General features: G+C 31.6%; 2 protein-coding genes across 3 annotated transcripts in view; one reads left to right on the top strand and one right to left on the bottom strand.

Moving 5' to 3' along the window:
• The window catches only part of LOC133182240 (DENN domain-containing protein 4C-like), a 45,165-nt gene extending 39,598 nt beyond the window's left edge, over nt 1-5,567 (top strand). For both annotated transcript variants that reach the window (XM_061317002.1, XM_061317003.1), the window contains 2 exons: nt 1,195-1,367; nt 3,997-5,567. In XM_061317002.1, coding sequence (XP_061172986.1) covers nt 1,195-1,367; nt 3,997-4,133 — 310 coding nt within the window. In that variant the 3' untranslated portion in view covers nt 4,134-5,567. The remainder of the gene's footprint in view (nt 1-1,194; nt 1,368-3,996) is intronic.
• Nucleotides 5,568-7,654: 2,087 nt separating this feature from the next.
• LOC133183608 (gamma-glutamyl hydrolase-like) lies at nt 7,655-16,066 on the bottom strand. Its single transcript, XM_061318542.1, has 10 exons — nt 15,869-16,066; nt 14,972-15,100; nt 13,483-13,597; nt 13,189-13,245; nt 12,815-12,899; nt 11,058-11,199; nt 10,848-10,954; nt 8,463-8,556; nt 8,215-8,352; nt 7,655-8,099 (listed from the first exon to the last, which is right to left on the bottom strand). Exons 2-10 carry the CDS (start codon nt 15,051-15,053, stop codon nt 7,960-7,962), a joined length of 960 nt encoding a protein of 319 aa, XP_061174526.1. The 5' UTR covers nt 15,054-15,100; nt 15,869-16,066; the 3' UTR covers nt 7,655-7,959.
• Between the last annotated feature and the right edge of the window lie 1,545 nt (nt 16,067-17,611).

Genomic DNA, 17,611 nt, shown 5'->3' with positions numbered 1-17,611 from the left:
TATAATTGAAATAGAGGGTAAAATGGGTTTTTCTGCATTTTGAAAAAAGGACGAAATTTGATATTTTTAGCCTCCTATCAGCTTGAAACAATTCAGACTAAAGATTTAAATCCTAATCATTTCAATTATATAAGAATTCTTAAAATAAATTATATAATTGAAAGTGTTCATATTTTTCGTGTTTAAAGAAAATATAGGGGTTAAAAATGATATATTTCACGAAATAGAACCTGTCAAAATGACCATATTTCCATAAGTTCCGGTTGCCATGGCAACGGACATCCCGAAACATAAACTAAGGTGGTTTTCTCAGTTAGACACCTGAGTACACTCTATAAACAAAAAATTACGTATTTCGGTGACATTCGTTTTAACGGCTCCCTTGGATTCTTTGGTTTTTACAGAGAATGACTCTTTAAAAGTACTCTTCAAGAAAACTTGAAAAGAAAACAAAAATGAGTGCATTTTGTTTTTTCTTCATGTCATTCTGACACACATCTAAAATGAAATGTCATCCTTATGTCTACTGTATACAACTGACTTTTTATTTATCAATGAAAACTCCCCATTGAATTAAAGACATCATTTCGACAATTGAGCATGTAAATCACCAAATTTTCCCAACACCTTATTTTCATGAGAAAGTCATATGGTATTTTAAATCAAGTCAAAATTTCTGGTTATTGTTGTATATAATCTTAAATAATAAAAATGTATGTGAGAATAAAAATTTTCACGAGCAGATAGTCTTGCATAATTTTGCCAAGTAATGTTCTCAGGAATGCTGATTTACAGTATCTGTCTATTTTCACCATGTAAGCATCTGATAATTAGGAGTCACAATGATTCTTATGTTCAGAATTGCCATGTGTGAGTATTGGGGGTACAACCTCTTTTTGGTTTATGTGAATTGGTGGCTAAATGACATTGTGTAGTCTGTACATGCAGTATGCTGAAACATTTAAGTTTATGTCAAAAGAATGTGTTAGATAACAAATAGTTCTTTATACAGTTGAACTTTGGTATTTCACTAATATTTCAAATACCATGGATATTTTGGAAATCCCAGTGTATCTTTTCTATGTATTTTAACATCGATATCTCGAATCCTTGGATATCTTGAAGTTTCTTCTTGGTCCTTTCGAGTTGAGATAACAAGGTTTGACTGTATTTCAATATGGCATATTATTGCAGAATTCTCCATCAGATCATTGAGAGCATTATGTGTAATGACCTCCTGACCCCTGTCAAACTGGTGATGAACTGTCGTCGAAGACTTCGTTTGAGAAAGACACGTCATCGCGGCATGTACAGAGACATTATGTTCCTGGCTTTTGTAGCCTGTGGGAAGGAAAACATTGATCATGGTAATTAAGTGCTATTTAGTACACCTTAGCTACTTTGAAAAAAAAAAAACAGGCAAACTTCTAATATTTTTATACGCCCGTCTTTAGACGGGACGTATTATGTTATGGCGTTCATGTCCGTCCGTCTTTCCGTCTGTCTGTCTGTTAGCTTTTCTCGTGTCCGGCTCATAACTTTAATACTATTAGGCCTAGGATTATCAAACTTTGTCAGCTGATACTTCTTGGGTAGAAGGTGTGTCGCGCACGAAAAGTAGGTCGTTCTGACCTTTAATTAAGATGCTATGGCCAAATATGGAAAAATCCCGTCCGGCTCATAACTAGAAAACTATTAAGACTTAGAATCATCAAACTTGGCCAGTTTATGCATCTTAGGTAGAAGGTGTGTCGCAACCTATTTCAAGGTCACTGTGACCTTTAATTTAAGTGAAATTTTAAAAAAAACCTGTCTTTTTACTGTTAAATTACACAATCCCAAAAAATGTAAAAGTGTTGCAGTATCCTTATTAAAAAAATGTTAAATCAAGAAAATACTTATTTTTTTCATTATATACTTTACAGCAATCTATAACAAATATAATGTTACAAGAGAAATTCCACCTCTCCCATAGGTGTAATTATCAAGCACTGGTCAAGGAGAATTTTGATAACAGAAAATTGCATGTCAAATTAGAGAGAAATTAATGAGTTTAGTGTGAGGAGCTAACTGGTAGAGCATCTCTGATCAAGCAGGTGTTATCTATATCTCTTGGGAATTGGGCAGAGGAATCAGCCATGTTGGATTACATAGTTTTTGTGGGCTAGCCTAACTTTTAAAATGAATTTGGTGAAAAGTAATTAAAACTAATTTGATATTGTATAATAAACTAATTTGATATCTTATATTAAACTAATTATTAAAACTAATTATACTCGGAAGGGGGGGGGGGATATTGGAATTAGCATGCCGGTTGTCCATATGAATTGCAGCTTAAAACCAGTCTGACATTGAGTCTAAAAAAAAAAAATCAAGTATTTCAAAAAAAAAGTTTTAATTATGGTAGATAGTCCCTACAAATCTAAGAGTCAAGCAGAAACCTTATTAAAAATGTTGCATCAAGATTACAATTTTTTTTTCTTTTTATAAATCTTTGTAACAAATTGAAAAAAAAATCTTTGTTTTCAAATTTAATTTCAGTATGACATAAATATGCATTTTAATTGCACTGCAAAGCAGATAGCGCAGATCCATTCATCCCTTGGGAGTAATGACTGGACATGCATCCAGTTAAAGATTAATTAATGAGTTCAGTGTAGGAAGGCTAGCTGTCTCAATCATTTCTGTTAGAGCATATCTGATGAAGCAGTTCTTATCTGTATCCTTTGGGAATTAAACAGAACTGCTGGTCAGTTTATAGCATATTTCATTTGATGGCCAGTCTTTTATTTTAAAATTAATTTGGTATAGATTAAGTTGTTAAGACTAAATTCATATTGTTTAATATGATATTTTTATTTAATTTTTTTAAAATATCAACTGACAAATTTCAGAGCATCATGTCTCACAAATATGAAAGATGTGTGTGTCACTGTGTGTGGGGGGGGGGGGGGGGGGGCTGCAGATGGGCATTTGTCAAGCTCTAACACAACCAGTTGAGGATCTATAATGTAATATTTGTTATAATTCATGCCTACACTACAGGAAATGTATAAACAAATATTATAAGGAATGGAAAAATCATGGAAATCCGTGTATCAAGGTTGACTTGATTTTCTTGCACTCTAAACTGTTTGTGATAATTGAACAATATTTGACGGGCGTATCATGCTGTGGCGGGGCACTTTATTATTTTATTGTAAAATCACTTATTTTCTATGGAATCTTAATTTTTGTCTTTTGGGAAAAAATTTGGTCCATGGGATTTGATTTCATAGCTAAAAAGCTTTAGAGTGACTGATGATACTGTTGTTTTCAACATAAATTTGTTGGTCTCTTCAATCCACAAAACGAACCCCCCCCCCTTTGAAAGTGAGTGAATTCACAGTATTTTATAAATGATTCCCTCCACTATATTGGCCGAAATTTCCTCTTTGGAGAAATGATATGATCAATTTGTACACTGTTGAGCATCTTCTGTTATGTTAATGCAGTCATTTAATTATGGTAGATTTCTAATTTTGGCAAGTACTTTTATCTCGAAATGGCTCTTTAATGTCAAATCTCGAGAACAATTATTCGCTAGTGGATGGTTGATCAATAGATTTTGCATTGATTTTAGCATAAAAAAATAAAAGCGAGTAATTTATTTTCGCAAGTGGTGTTTCTCACGAAATTACATAATTAATTCTTTACGTATATTTAGGAATCTACAGTAGCTAATCTAGTATAAAAGTATTAAACTCACCCTTCATGTTCCATGAGAGTACTTGTCCTTCTGGAGTAGCTAAATGACTATGGGTCTCACACAAGTCAATAAATGTATAATACTAGCCCTTTGATACTAGATTTTTTCTAGAAATCAATTTTTTTTCCTCATTTTCGAATATCTCAATGATGGAAATAATATCCTGATGCCTTATTGCTATGATAATGAGAACTTTTAAAGAAATGATCAATATCTGCATCACTTAATTGCTCCTTTCTTTATTACAGATGCTTTTGATCGAGAATATAGACAAGCATTCAACAAGCTCTCCCACATGGAAATAAAACGCACTCAAAGAGACGATCGGCCAAGGAAAACGAGGATCATCTGGTGTCGAAAAGTGTTTGGGGATCTAGAGGTGTAGATATTTTTAAGATGTTTTCCGTTTCATAGAGGGTGTTTGTGTGTATGGGGAACAGACATGTTCTAAAATATTGATGTAAATTTCTTCAGCACACATGGACTCTATTGAATTATTGGGGGTATGTGTTTTGTAATGCAGGATCTTTTAAAGATCATTGGTCATTGAATATGTAAATGTGTTCTCTTCATTAACAAATGAATTAGGACTGAAGATATATTAAAGGTAATGTACTTAAAATGTATTATAACAAAGTGTATGTATTGAATAATTACTGGCAAGGATATGCATTGTTTCTCATAGCTTATCTCTTTTTTAAAAAAGTTGATGTTTGCTCAATTTAGTGGTTAAATTTTATTTTGAACAATGAGTTATAGTAGTCCAAGTTTATTATAATTCACACCTCTACTGACAACAAGATAAGTTTGACACTACATACAATATAGAATGTTTTTAGTAGATATACGTCACAGTTGTTATGGTGTGTTATTATTTATTATTTCACCGATATAAATAATTGTGTAAATAATCTGAACCCCCATCCCCTGGTGCAAAAGATATGTTTAAAATTATGTTTTATGAAATGCATAAAGGAATCATGTATTTACATGTATCATAATACATGTATTTAGACATAGTAATTGTTTAATTCTGTTACTTAGTATAATTTATGCACATCTCTAATATATTCAAGTACAAAACATACTTAGAAAGAGTAAAATAAAAGTCATTTGCTACATATACATTTACATTAATTCATTGAATTATACAAAAGTCAGGTATTTTACTGAAATATCTTAAAGTTCCAAATGTTACATATAAATATTACATGTAAATAATTGCTGATAAATGTTTTTAGATGTAAGAAAAAATTCTCAATTCTTGAAAATATCACACAGACATGATTTAAGGAAAACGTGAACAAGGAGCCCAGAACTCGGACTTCTCATTTTTTTATGTCTACCAGAAGGTACACATCTATTGTGTGTGTTTAATATATATAATTCTACAGTCTTCTCAGAGCTAATGATGTTCAATGATGCTTTCCTTTTCATACATAAATATGTGTTATGCAGGTGTGATTTCATGTAAATAGAATTATTTGTGGGTGTGCGGTTTTAAACAGATTGGAAAAAGCATAATTTATTATGAGATTTTAGGGATAATGTAAAATTCTAGATGATCTTGTGCTAAATAGATGTCTTGTAGTGGGAGAAAGCTATATTAGAAATACAAAATGCTCATTAAATACTTGTATTTAATTACAATGTGTGCTTATGCTTTGTGTAATATTTTATGATCAGGCTCATACTATGTAAATACTAGTACATGAATGACATATAATTTGGTAGGTTGTACATGTATATTGTATATATTTTATGTATGAAATATTCACAGATGAATAAAATAAGATATTGGGTGATTAAAAAATATTGAGAGATTATTTGTGTCACAAATTAATAGATTATAATTGGTGATGGTAATTTGTAATCGGTTAACCGGTTACATGATCGAAATGATGGTAATCAGATAGAAAATCTGTAATCGGGTAGTCGTGAAAATTAAATATGTGTAAATTTCAACACAATTTCTTAAAAAAAATACAAATAAAAATATCCAAAATATTAGCATTTTCACCTATCTATTTAAGCATATTCGGAGATAATTACTTAAGGCTCTCTAGATTGACATTGTGGGGGTAAATGGTCAGTTTTAGAGATGTTCATTGTTCTTTAAACACCATGTCATTACCCCAACTTGTCCTTTGTTTCTTTAATGATTTTAATTAAATGATCGTTGAGTACTGTGAAATGATTGTAATTTGTAGATTGCCTCTTCTATCCTTTGCAGTTACTTATCAAATTATATTATTAAACAAACATTGTAAATTAAGTGACAGTTCCGACTGAGTTTTGATTATGATTACAATGCAGAATGAACTTGCGTTACATTTCTTCTGAATTTTTTAAACTGATACTTCAAGGGTTTCTTAATTTTTTTCCTATTAAAATTGAAGTAATGCATATATCAGGTAAATATAAACATAGTATTACTATGTGTAACATCTTTATAGTCTTGTTAATTTGAGCAGAGTTTACAATGATAAAATATGTTGAGAATTTTTGATACAATTAACCAATCAATTGGTCAGAACGTCCTGCGGTTAACCGATTGGCAATTCTGTATTCGATTGCCATCCCTTATTATAATTACCAGTAACAGTACAGTGAGAGCTCTTTAAGGTGGTTGGTTGTATTAACATTGACATTTGAAGTGTACAGTTCCAGTGACTTTTGTGTGTAGGATAGAGGTATCTTTTGATTGTGTGATGCAAATTGTTAGGAAAAAATTTACTTTGGGTTCGGATTACATTGCATTTTTCCTAATCCTTGAGATACAAATGAACGAGGATAGCATTCAATTGTTACGTCATAAGACACTTATGATGACGTCCAAATCTAGCTTCTTTATTTCTCTATATAGATGTTTAAATATTCACTATAGCAGAATGGAAATAATTCCCTTGTCGGAATCGTTGGAGAATATACCCCTCAGTCTCCAGATTTTGCCCTTTGGGCTTGGTTTTTATTTGCCAACAAAATCTCTCGACTATCGGGGTATATTATCCAGCAATTCCTACAACACAGGAATTATTTCTTAAGTAACTATAAGCCCTATGGTGAACTAAACTTGAAGGAATGATACATCTAGGGATGCAGACTTGTATTGGATGCTGGATCTGACCTATTGACCTATATTTTCCAGCTAAACTAGTTAAAGTAGAGCTGGTCCATTTCAAGTTAATGATATGGTGGACTAAACTTGAAGGAATGATGCATCTAGGGATGCAGACTTGTATTGGATGCTGGATCTGACCTATTGACCTATATTTTCCAGCTAAACTAGTTAAAGTAGAGCTGGTCCATTTCAAGTTGATGATATGGTGAATGCATTTGCATTGATGATTGCATTTTACTAGGGATGCACACTACCAGATATGCTTTGGAAGCTGGATCTGACCTACATTCACAGGGTGATTGAACAGTTGAAGATTTTAGAGCAGGTCCATTTTCAAATATCTATTAATCCTACCTGGACCATACCTGTATCCATGGATGCACAATTCCAGAACATCTGTTTGGTGTGAGACTTAAATTTGCCTTACTTAAATAACATTTGTTGAGGTGAGCTTGGTAATCTTGGATTACCTATGTTTTTAAATGTGATTATCTGTTGATATCAAATAGTGGAAAAGATTACAACTCTCTTGTCTTTTGATGTTAATTCACTTTGGAATAAAGACAAAGCCATTTTCATTTTTTTAAAGAAGATATACATTGTATATTTGTAACATTAACAGTTCAGAAAAAAAAACCCATATATGTATATATATATATATATATATATATATATATATATATATATATATATATATATATATATATATATATATATATATATATATGTGTGTGTGTGTGTGTGTTAAGAAGTGTGGGTATAGTTAAACATAAATAACTTAGAAATGATAGTTCTGCTAAAATGTATAAAGTTACACATTAAGCACATTAAGTAAATGATAAACTTGATATAACTGAACATATTCATGGAATGCAACATACAATCCATTGATCACAGAAAATTCGCAGTGAGTCCACTGTTACATATTAGTTTATAGATACATTCTGTGTTCCCTTTATTTGCATAATCTACAGACTGATACATGAACAGTCCTAATTTCACAAATTTAAATACTGGAAATTAACAAAAAAAATTTTTTGGTAGGAAAAAAAAATATCACTTGATGGCAAATAGATTTTAAATACTTATATCAAATGGTGGCTGTATCATTTAAAAAATCAAAATAGTAATTTTCCAAGAAATTATTTCTATCAAATTGTGGATGATAATTGCTGATCACAGCTTGGCTTTCAGCTCTGGCATCAGGAAATCTATGTTGGCTTTTTCGAGCTGAAATTAACAAATAAAAAATGTAGAAATGGAGCATGCCTATATTGGCATTACATATGATATGTCTGGTAAAAAGGAAACACAATTAAATAATAAAAAAGTAAACTATGTGTACCTTGGGCTACAAAAAAGTCTGCAAAATATTGTGATACCCTGATAGCATGTGCATCATGATCTATATGAGCTTTTGGAGTCCATATGAAATTATTCTTTTCTGGGTGCCACTGAACTGCATATACAGGGTATCTGTAACCTGGAAAATGTAAGAAAACAAATTAAAGATATTTTTAACCAGTAAACATCAGAGCACGTACATTCTCTGAATTATGTGTACATTTACACATATTATGGTATTACATGTACCTTCCATTGATGATATGAATTCTTTTCCATTTCTATCCATGTTTGTTGACAAGACTTTCAAAAAGCTTCTTAATTCTTTATTCTGGGAGAATGTCTAGGAATGCACAATGAAACAATGATAGGAATAATATTAATGGTGAACGAAATAATTTTATCACTTCATTATAGTGATATACAACACTTCCTATACACATATACTTCATATACATATACTATCACTTGGTCTTACCAACTATCGACTAAATATTTTTTTAACTTTTAGTCACTTGAAAAATATGCGCTTTTTAACACCGTATAAGTAGAAATTTTAGCAAAGATTTACTTTTGGCATTTTTAGCAAAGGTATTGAGATCACTAAAATTGAATATCGCTAACAATTCATTCTGCATTGGAGGTTACTGTTGTCTTCCTAGGCATCATTAAATCGCAAAAATTACTTCTCGCTAAAAATTAATACTGATCTTTTAGGCAAAACCGCTAAATCTGTGTCTTGCTAAAAATTCCACTTATACGGTAGTCATTAATAAATCTCGAGTTTTCTTCAGCTGGTCTATTGGTGTCATAGCTCAGACCCTCTTTTGATGTTGTAGATAATTTATAAATTATTTGAATTCAATCATACTTAACATACATGTAATTTGGGAGACAGATGTCCACATGCTTTGAAATTTCTTTTGATGTAAAATATGATTAATTTTTTTTCATGATTGGATTTTTTGGTTGCACAAAATTGCATAATTAAGATTTATCGCTTGTTTGTTTGTTTATAACTCTTAAACCATACAATGGTATATTAGGTACATGAACAGATTTACATCTATACAAAATACAAAGTCAAGTAAGGAAAAGTATCATAAACTAAAAGTATTACTGAAAACATGCCAATATCTTTTTAACTTTATCAGTGAGTCTACATCTGTGGTGGACATAAGATTCTCAAATTTATAAGAATTTACATTAGGAAAATATTTCTTGCCAATGTTTCATACGTAATGAGGAAAAAAAATGTACACTCCATTACATAATGGAATTTGTAACCTAGAGTGTTTTTATTACATAAATTACATATTCTTAAAGATCTGTCAGTATTAGTCTATCTATCAGGTTCGATGGGAAGTCTGTGGTTACAAATTCTAAATTTTGTTGATATAATCCCTAAATCTTTTGGGAGTTTACTTAGGTACATTTCTCAACCAAAAGTGTTCTTAAAAATCCTATAATTTAAACATTTAGATGAATTTTCTATGCTCATAAACCCGAGTCTTGTGAAAATTGACTTCACAATGTTTCTTTCACATCAATTTCTTAAGTATTACATGGTTAAAATCTATAGATTTTAACCATGTAATACTTAAGAAATTTTTATTCATCCATACATAAAAGTACAGAACATGAATTCGAAATATCTCTTATACATTTCAACCATAGGTGCATAAATAAACCTTCAGAAAAACATTTATATAGAAAGCAGTACATTATGTATGTTAACTTATGCTCATGAGACTTCAACTGTGTATCAGTCACTGGTAAACAATTTACCTGTAATTAGACACATATTAATGGCCTTATGGTTTAGATGATTTACATACATGTATTGGCATCTGGAGAAGAAATGACGACTGTGAAAATGACAAGTGAAAGTATTTGAGAAAGTGTATTTAGATAAAAATTTAGTCTTAATTCAGATACATGTTGTAACAGGTTTTTTCTACAATGTATTAAATATTTGTATTTAGAAATACATTGTACCTGATGGTACTCCAGCATGCTAGAGGTTAACGGCGAGATACTTTTGACTTCTTGCCGCGTTATTTAAGGAGCGTAGGGACGTTAACCGAGGCTCTTACTTGTAGGAGTATACCTGATGGCAGCTTGGTTTAATACTTATTGATATGTAATTTTGAATACTACCTTAAAGATAGTAGAGCAGCTGGGCTAATTTTTAGTTGATTCTCCCTAAACACAGTCTGCATGTCAATTATATTTTATAGTAAATACGTAAAACATTGCAGTGTTTAACCAAATCTTCAATATTTGGTAGTCATACCCAGTAAATGATTTTTGTGGATTACTGCAACCATAGAAATTAAAAACGAAGAAATTAATTTGCTACCTTTAAGGGGTCAAATCACAAAAATTTCCACCCGCAGAAAATACCCATCATATGGTATACTGTAAGTGTACAAAAATTAGCGCACTCAAAAATAGTGGAATCCTCCTCTTTAACTGATTAGGCAATCATAAATTAATGGCACATTTGAGTCTTGAAATTAAATGACAAGTGCTTGTTTAAATCGTTTAAGTATGTACATAAATCAAGGAACATATGATTACCACTGAAGTAAGTACATTTACAGTATATTGAATGAATTTTGCTCTACTTACTGATGGAGTGAGGCCCCAGTGATGGTAGTTAGCAGTGACATTTTCCGTTTTCAAGGGTTGGTACACATCCTCTGGTAAATTGCCAAACAAGACACTCTTTGCAGCCTCTACAATTAAAGAAACATGATAATTAGATTTATCAAGCTATCACTATAGCTGGTTAAATCAGAAATCACTGAGACCCTTTGTCATGTAGGATGTATATCTAACCTGTGGTAAAATTCAGTGGTAAAGGAAGATCTTCTGCATCCACGGCTGTTAACAAATTCTGCTTAGAAACTAAAGCAGATATTAACTGGAAACCCTGACAAGTGCCCCACAAAGGAAAACTGTCCCCATCTTTATCTTTTGCCTGAAATATATGTATAAATGACAAATACTGTACAATATTGCAAAGTTTTCATATTGTCAGAGAGTCTGTAATTACAGGGCGTAAGGATATGTAATACATGTATGTCTCTCTCGATAGGACGAGACATTAGTTTTAGTAGGATGTCTGTAATATAATCGTGTCTGCTGTATAATCTTTGAACTTTTGAAATTCAAACTTTAGTATATTGATGCTCAAGTCCTAAAGGTGTAACAAGATCTTGACTCAAGGTCATATCTACATTATCAAAGACACATGTAATGAGATATTAATATTGTGTCTTGATCATACATGTAATTTTGACTGGAATTAAGTCAAAGTACGTAATTCTATGATTGAATAATTCCTAGCCCTCCGATTGGCTGACATTCATATCATACTAAGTTATGTTCATCTGCATGAGACATTCCAGGTGAACATGCATTTATTTTTTCTCATTGGACTAAACTGCTAAATTATAATTCAATTGGATATTAATACAACTGGTTTATTTTTATTTTAATCCCACTTCTCTTACTGCGTTTGACAGGAACCTCAACAAATGTAAACAATAAATAAAACAAGATGTGTTTGTGAAACACTGATGCCCCCGTATGGCAGCTTATGGCGAAGGTTAAAGTTTCTCAAATGCAAGTCAAAATCCAGGCCAAAAGAAAAAAAATGTTGATACCCAAAGAAAGATCTTGTCTCGAGGAATACAAATGTGAAATTTGAAAGACCTAGATACAACTGTGCAAAAGTTATGGCGAAGGTTAAAGTTTTTTAAATAAAAGTCAAACGTCAAGGTCAAGGTCAAAGTGGTTGGTATCCAAAGGAAGATCTTGTCACAAGGATTACATATGTGAAGTATGAAAGCCCTAGCACCAACCATTCAAAAGTTATGGCCAAGGTTAAAGTTTTTCAAAAGTAGGTCAAAGTCCAAGGTCAAGGTCAAAAGGTCAAAGTTGTTGGTATCCAAAGGAAGGCCTTGTCACAAAGAATACACATGTGAAGTTTAAAACCCCAAGCACCAACTGTTCAGAAGTTATGGCCAAGGTTAAAGTCTCATAAAATTTTTCAAAAGTGGGTCAAACTCCAAGGTCAAGGTCAAAAGGTCAAATATGATGGTACCAAAAGAAAGGTCTTGTCACAAAGAATACACATGTGAAATATGAAAGTCATAGCTCCAACCAATCAAAAGTTATGGGCAAGGTTAAAGTTGACAACAGACAGACAAACAAACAGACAAAAGGACAAACAGACAAACAGATAAACAGACAGACAGGACAAAAACAATATACCCCCGGGATCTTTGGATCCGGGGGCATAAAAAGCAAGGTGTGCTTAACAATTTTGTACCATTGAATCATGTAATAAATCAATTAATGCTGTTTTTTTTTCAGTCAATAGGGTGATTTAGCAATCCTCAAAGTACAATATTTATCTCACCCTTCAGGCTCAGTGAATATTAATGTACTCCTCTGGTGGCTAAATCATCATATTGACCACAAAAACTATACTGTTGCTGATTATAAATATGTGCTGTATATTATATGTACATTCCTTCCTTTTTATTCAATTTTAACAAAACATAAATGATTTATTGCAGTAAACATACAGTAATGGCCAGGTTGTAGATGATCATAGCTGTCTTTGCAAACTGTGATTTAAGAATGTCCACCCCACCTCCAGGAAATAAAATCCTTCAATGTAAAAAAAGAATACACCATACAGAAAACTCCCTGGTAGTGTTCTTATTTGAAATAAATTTGTTTATATTCAAACTTTCACAGTAAGCTAAAAGGTAAATAGAATATCGTGCAGAAGTATATGTGTTTCAATATACCAGCCAAATTGAAAAACCATAATAATAAGATGACGAAAAGCAATATTCCCTTATACATGTCACATACATTCCTTTTTGAACATGATTATGAGATGCAGTTCACTTTTTGCTCATATTCAAATAAAAAAAAAAAATGTGTATCCTACCCATTTAAAGAACTGAACAGTTTCTTGTAGTAACAAATGGCTTTTACATTGTTTTCCCTAGAAAGAATTAAAACAACCATATTTATTAAGTGACAAAAACAAATACACTATAGTGACCTAATGGATGGTATATGTCAAATACACCTAATTTTTTTTTAATTGACTGCCAACAAAGAAACAAAAAAATTCACCAATGTCAAAAGATCACTTGCATGTACATATACATGTATTATTTTTATCATTAAAGAAATTGGAAACTTTTTAATCTAACACTTTCTAACTACAGCATTCCACCTGAATAAACGGACTGGGACGACTCGGGCTCCTGCAGACTCCAGCCATTTAATGTAAGGAGAAGGGATGTACGTAGCAGCAGGTGCCCCTTTAGAGGATTCCTGAGCCAAAACACCTGAAATCAAATATAGAACATTTTAGATACCGACACAACACACAATGCTAAATCAATGTTTATTTAATTTCATTCAAAATAAATCACCCTTACATCTGAAATTATCAAGTTTAGATTATAGCTGAATTATTGTTGTGCGTAAATTTAAACTAAGCTTTCAGAGAAAAACAACCATTTAAAAGTGTGTAGTGCTCTTCAGCTCATCATCTCCAGTGTACGAGGGTCATTCAAAAAATTTGTAGACTTTTGTCATAACTTTTTTATTTAACGTCCTATTATAACCAAATTTGGTACACTTATTTTAACAATAGATTCAAATAATTTGAGTCAAAAAATTGGAATATATCTTGATATATATCTAAACTATCAAAGATTTAAGACAGCAAAAATGGGATCACGGAGTAGGGTCAAAATTGAGTTATTTATAATTATACACTTTATATGTCTATAGTCATATCTCTAATAAATGGTGCTTAAACGAAATAAAATTTAAATGTTCAAATTTTGTATTGTTCTATTACTTCAAATGCTAAAATGTAATGTAATACATCGCTTCGTTTAAAAGATATCAATTTTTAAAGACAGATAGACTTCATTAAAAAAAGCAAAAAACGATGACGTCAAAGGATGTCACGGAGCGGCGAGTAGCGATAAAATTTCATTTTGCATACAGGAAACCTCTAAACAAACTGAAAATGATGGAGGAACCAGGAAATATATCAAAAATGAGCCGTGCATTTGTATATACATGGATAAGACAGTTTTTGAGTGGTAGAGACTTTGAATCGGATGATGGACGGTCTGCGAAGAAACAGATTATAGTTAAAATCCTATTAAAAGAGTAAGTAACATCATGAAACGTTATGTGCACTTCACTGTTGCGGAACTTGTGAAAGCTGAGTTACGCAGTAAAAATTTTGAAAATACTGACAATCTAACTTTAGCTATTCGAACAATTGTAAGTAAACTAGGTGTCAAAGTATTAAGGATATGTTTTTATGAATGGGTAAGACACTACAAAGCGTGTGAAAAGAAAAGCAGAGTAATTTTGAGAAACTTTCTTGATGTTGCTTTTGATGTTACAATGTTGTTAAGCGTGCTCCATGGTGACAAAACATGTTGCTTTTAAAACTGAGTAACAGGAGTTCCATTTAATCAAATGGAATGAAACTTCACACATCGACAAAATAAATGTTTTACATATGAAAATGTGTTGATCTTAAATCTCGTAAAAAAAATAATATGATGAGGGACAACGTCTACGTATTTTTTGAATGACCCTCGTATTACTGGTTTTTGATTGTTTTTAATGATCCCTTTCTTTGTATAGGAAACAAGACACTTTAATAGTCAACAGAATAACAATTTACTTACCTACAATAGGTCTGTTATTGATTGGGTGACCATATAATGACACACTTAACTGTACAAGTATAGACAACACGATTGTAAACATCCTCCTCCAGAATTATCAGACCCCTTTTATAAGATATCCAACAAGCACTAAAGAAAAACAAATGTTTATAATGGAAATTATCATGTTTTAAAATCTTTAGTACATCAATATTTACATTTTTAATTGTCTTTGTCTGAGATAAAACTACAAATAAGATGTGACAGCATTGAGAACAGCTTTCTTGCTGTGTGAAGCATAGTAATATACTGACGCTTGTAATCTTAGGTTTTTAATTATTGCATAAAAATAATGTCTTTGAATCAAGAAAAGTAAAATAATTTTTTTTTGTTTTATGCTGGTGATCACTGATCAGTTTAATTATATAATTGCTCATTGTGATTTTACTCTGCGTTTATGCAAACTATCACATGAGCAAACTGTGTGAGCACATCATCAAACCAAATTCTGAACAATTATTCCTGAATTATTCATGTCACTAGTAACATTCTATATTTTAATGCATGGCACAAAGAAAGAAATATAAATGAAAGGCCCCTTAAATGTATCTTTACTTTTAACTAATGCAATATATTTACCTTTATTTGCAGATTATCCTTCAATATTACAATGAAAATAATGATACCAAGTACTTCCTCATTCACTTATTCAACAGAATCACATATTTTAAAAACATTGTTTATAACTTCCTTTCTGTATTGTTCAGAGCGAGATCGAACCATTGTACAATCACCCCTACAAAACTTCCCCCTATGTACACTAATACAAGCTATCCCTAAAACAAATTCACCAATTATTTGTGTTTTTCCCTGTAACAGATTATACATTGAACATTTAATGATCTTTAACAGACTCACTCTATATTAATTTACAGTTGCAACAGGCTCCCCCAAATTTCCAGCTGATTTCTATTGCTCTGTCTCCTTTGGCCTTGATTCGATGGTTCGTAAAAGTAAACAGGCAAAGGGGAGAAGTAAACATGAACTGAAGAATGAACTCTGAAACCTACATGTTAGATTTCACTGTCATGTCATTATTTAGAACATAAATGGACAAAATTCACTTATTATCTTATAGTTAACAATCAAAACATTAAAGTGAAAGTAGGGAAGAAAAATTTGTCTTTCTATTAACTCTCTCTATAAATGTTTCGACTACAAGCCCAACAGTGATCTATAAAACATATAGACTGGAAAACATAAAGACATGTTAATATATTTGTAAAAATAAATAAATAAATAAAAATAAAGCAAAAACAAACTTAAAAAAAAAAATTAAAAAATACAATACTTGGTTGATTTAATGAAAAAAAGTGAAGATGACGAACAGTAATCGATCTCTAAAAAGTCTAACAAACAATACAAATCTGTGAACAGGTATAAAACACGGACCCCCGTAAAATCCTGAAGTGAGATTAGGTGCCTAGAAGGAAGCATCCCCTATATTTACCGGTATTTACCGTGAGCCCTATAATGTATTGATCGGGTAGATGGAACAATCCGTAGTCAAATTTTAGTGTAAAAACAAAGGCCTAACAATTGTTTTGAAACACGTCAGCCAAAATACGACTAAATGAGAAATTTTTTTGCTAACAAAGTCATTATAACGACCACAGAATTTAAGAAATGCTGTCTTTAAATGAGGTTGTTGAAATCCCTGTAACATTAACTTATATATCAGTTGCCTGCCTCGCTTTAAAAATTGCAGGCACTCAGAGCATGCTCTTGAGTATCGAAAAAGTTGGGAGAAACCATTCCAATTAAGAAGATTCACAAAACAAACTGGATTTTCTCAGATGGTAAAACAAAAACAAAAAATTAAAAATTAAAAAAACATATTACCATCATGCGAAAGTGGAGAAGAAGCTTGCTAAATGTCAGGACAAGGCGGGGAACAGAAGTACCCTCAAATCACCAATGATTACAGCTACGCTGAAGATGAAACTTAAAATATTCAATGACAAATCGAACACACGGTTTCTGTCCCGTTTTAGAAATTGTTTGTACGAAAACATGCTTTTCCGTATCGAATCAACTGGCGACATAAACCCTATATGCAGGTGAAAATGGTATATTGCTACATAAATAATGGAAGTTGATGATAAAAGAGTTGGAGTCATCACGTTTATCATAAATTTTTAAGTTTAGTTGTTAGTTTACCATCAATGTCTTTCTCCAGTAAAACATCCAAATATGAAATGTGTCAGACTCTGTGATGTCTTTTATTTCCAGCTTAATGGGAGTCAATGTTTGAATGAAAATGAATATTGTTAATTGACAAAACATCATCAGTATATCTAAATGTTGAATTGAAGGCCACAGCAAGAGACTTCTTTTTGTACACTGCATCGAAAACTTGGAAACAAGTGTCGGATTTTTTTTAAAGTATAACAATGTAAATTGTGAAGATATCGAATATTGACCAATCTCATAAATCCAGTAAACAAAATCCAGTAAACAGTATACATGCATTGACAATGTGCAATTATGACGACATAGCTCTATCAACAAAATTATTTTGACAAATATGATGCAATATAGTCGTCGAACTAAACACCTCCATCACAAAAAGAGCGCACTTTTTGTTCGGAAAGAATTTCT

The sequence above is a fragment of the Saccostrea echinata genome, unplaced genomic scaffold (genome assembly GCF_033153115.1).
Source record: "Saccostrea echinata isolate AGI-Se365-2 ecotype Australia unplaced genomic scaffold, CSIRO_AGI_Sech_v1 ptg000009l, whole genome shotgun sequence".
Classification (NCBI taxonomy): domain Eukaryota; kingdom Metazoa; phylum Mollusca; class Bivalvia; order Ostreida; family Ostreidae; genus Saccostrea; species Saccostrea echinata.
The sequence above is the reverse complement of the archived record's forward strand: the minus strand, read 5'-3'. Positions and strand labels throughout refer to the sequence as shown.

Coding starts and splice junctions, on each gene's coding strand:
- LOC133183608 (XM_061318542.1), bottom strand. CDS start 15,053: ATGTTTACAATCGTGTTGTCTATACTTGTACAGTTAAGTGTGTCATTA. Junction 8,557..10,847: donor ACTGGGGCCTCACTCCATCA/GTAAGTAGAGCA, acceptor GTGCATTCCTAG/ACATTCTCCCAGAATAAAGA. Junction 8,100..8,214: donor AGACTTTTTTGTAGCCCAAG/GTACACATAGTT, acceptor TGTTAATTTCAG/CTCGAAAAAGCCAACATAGA.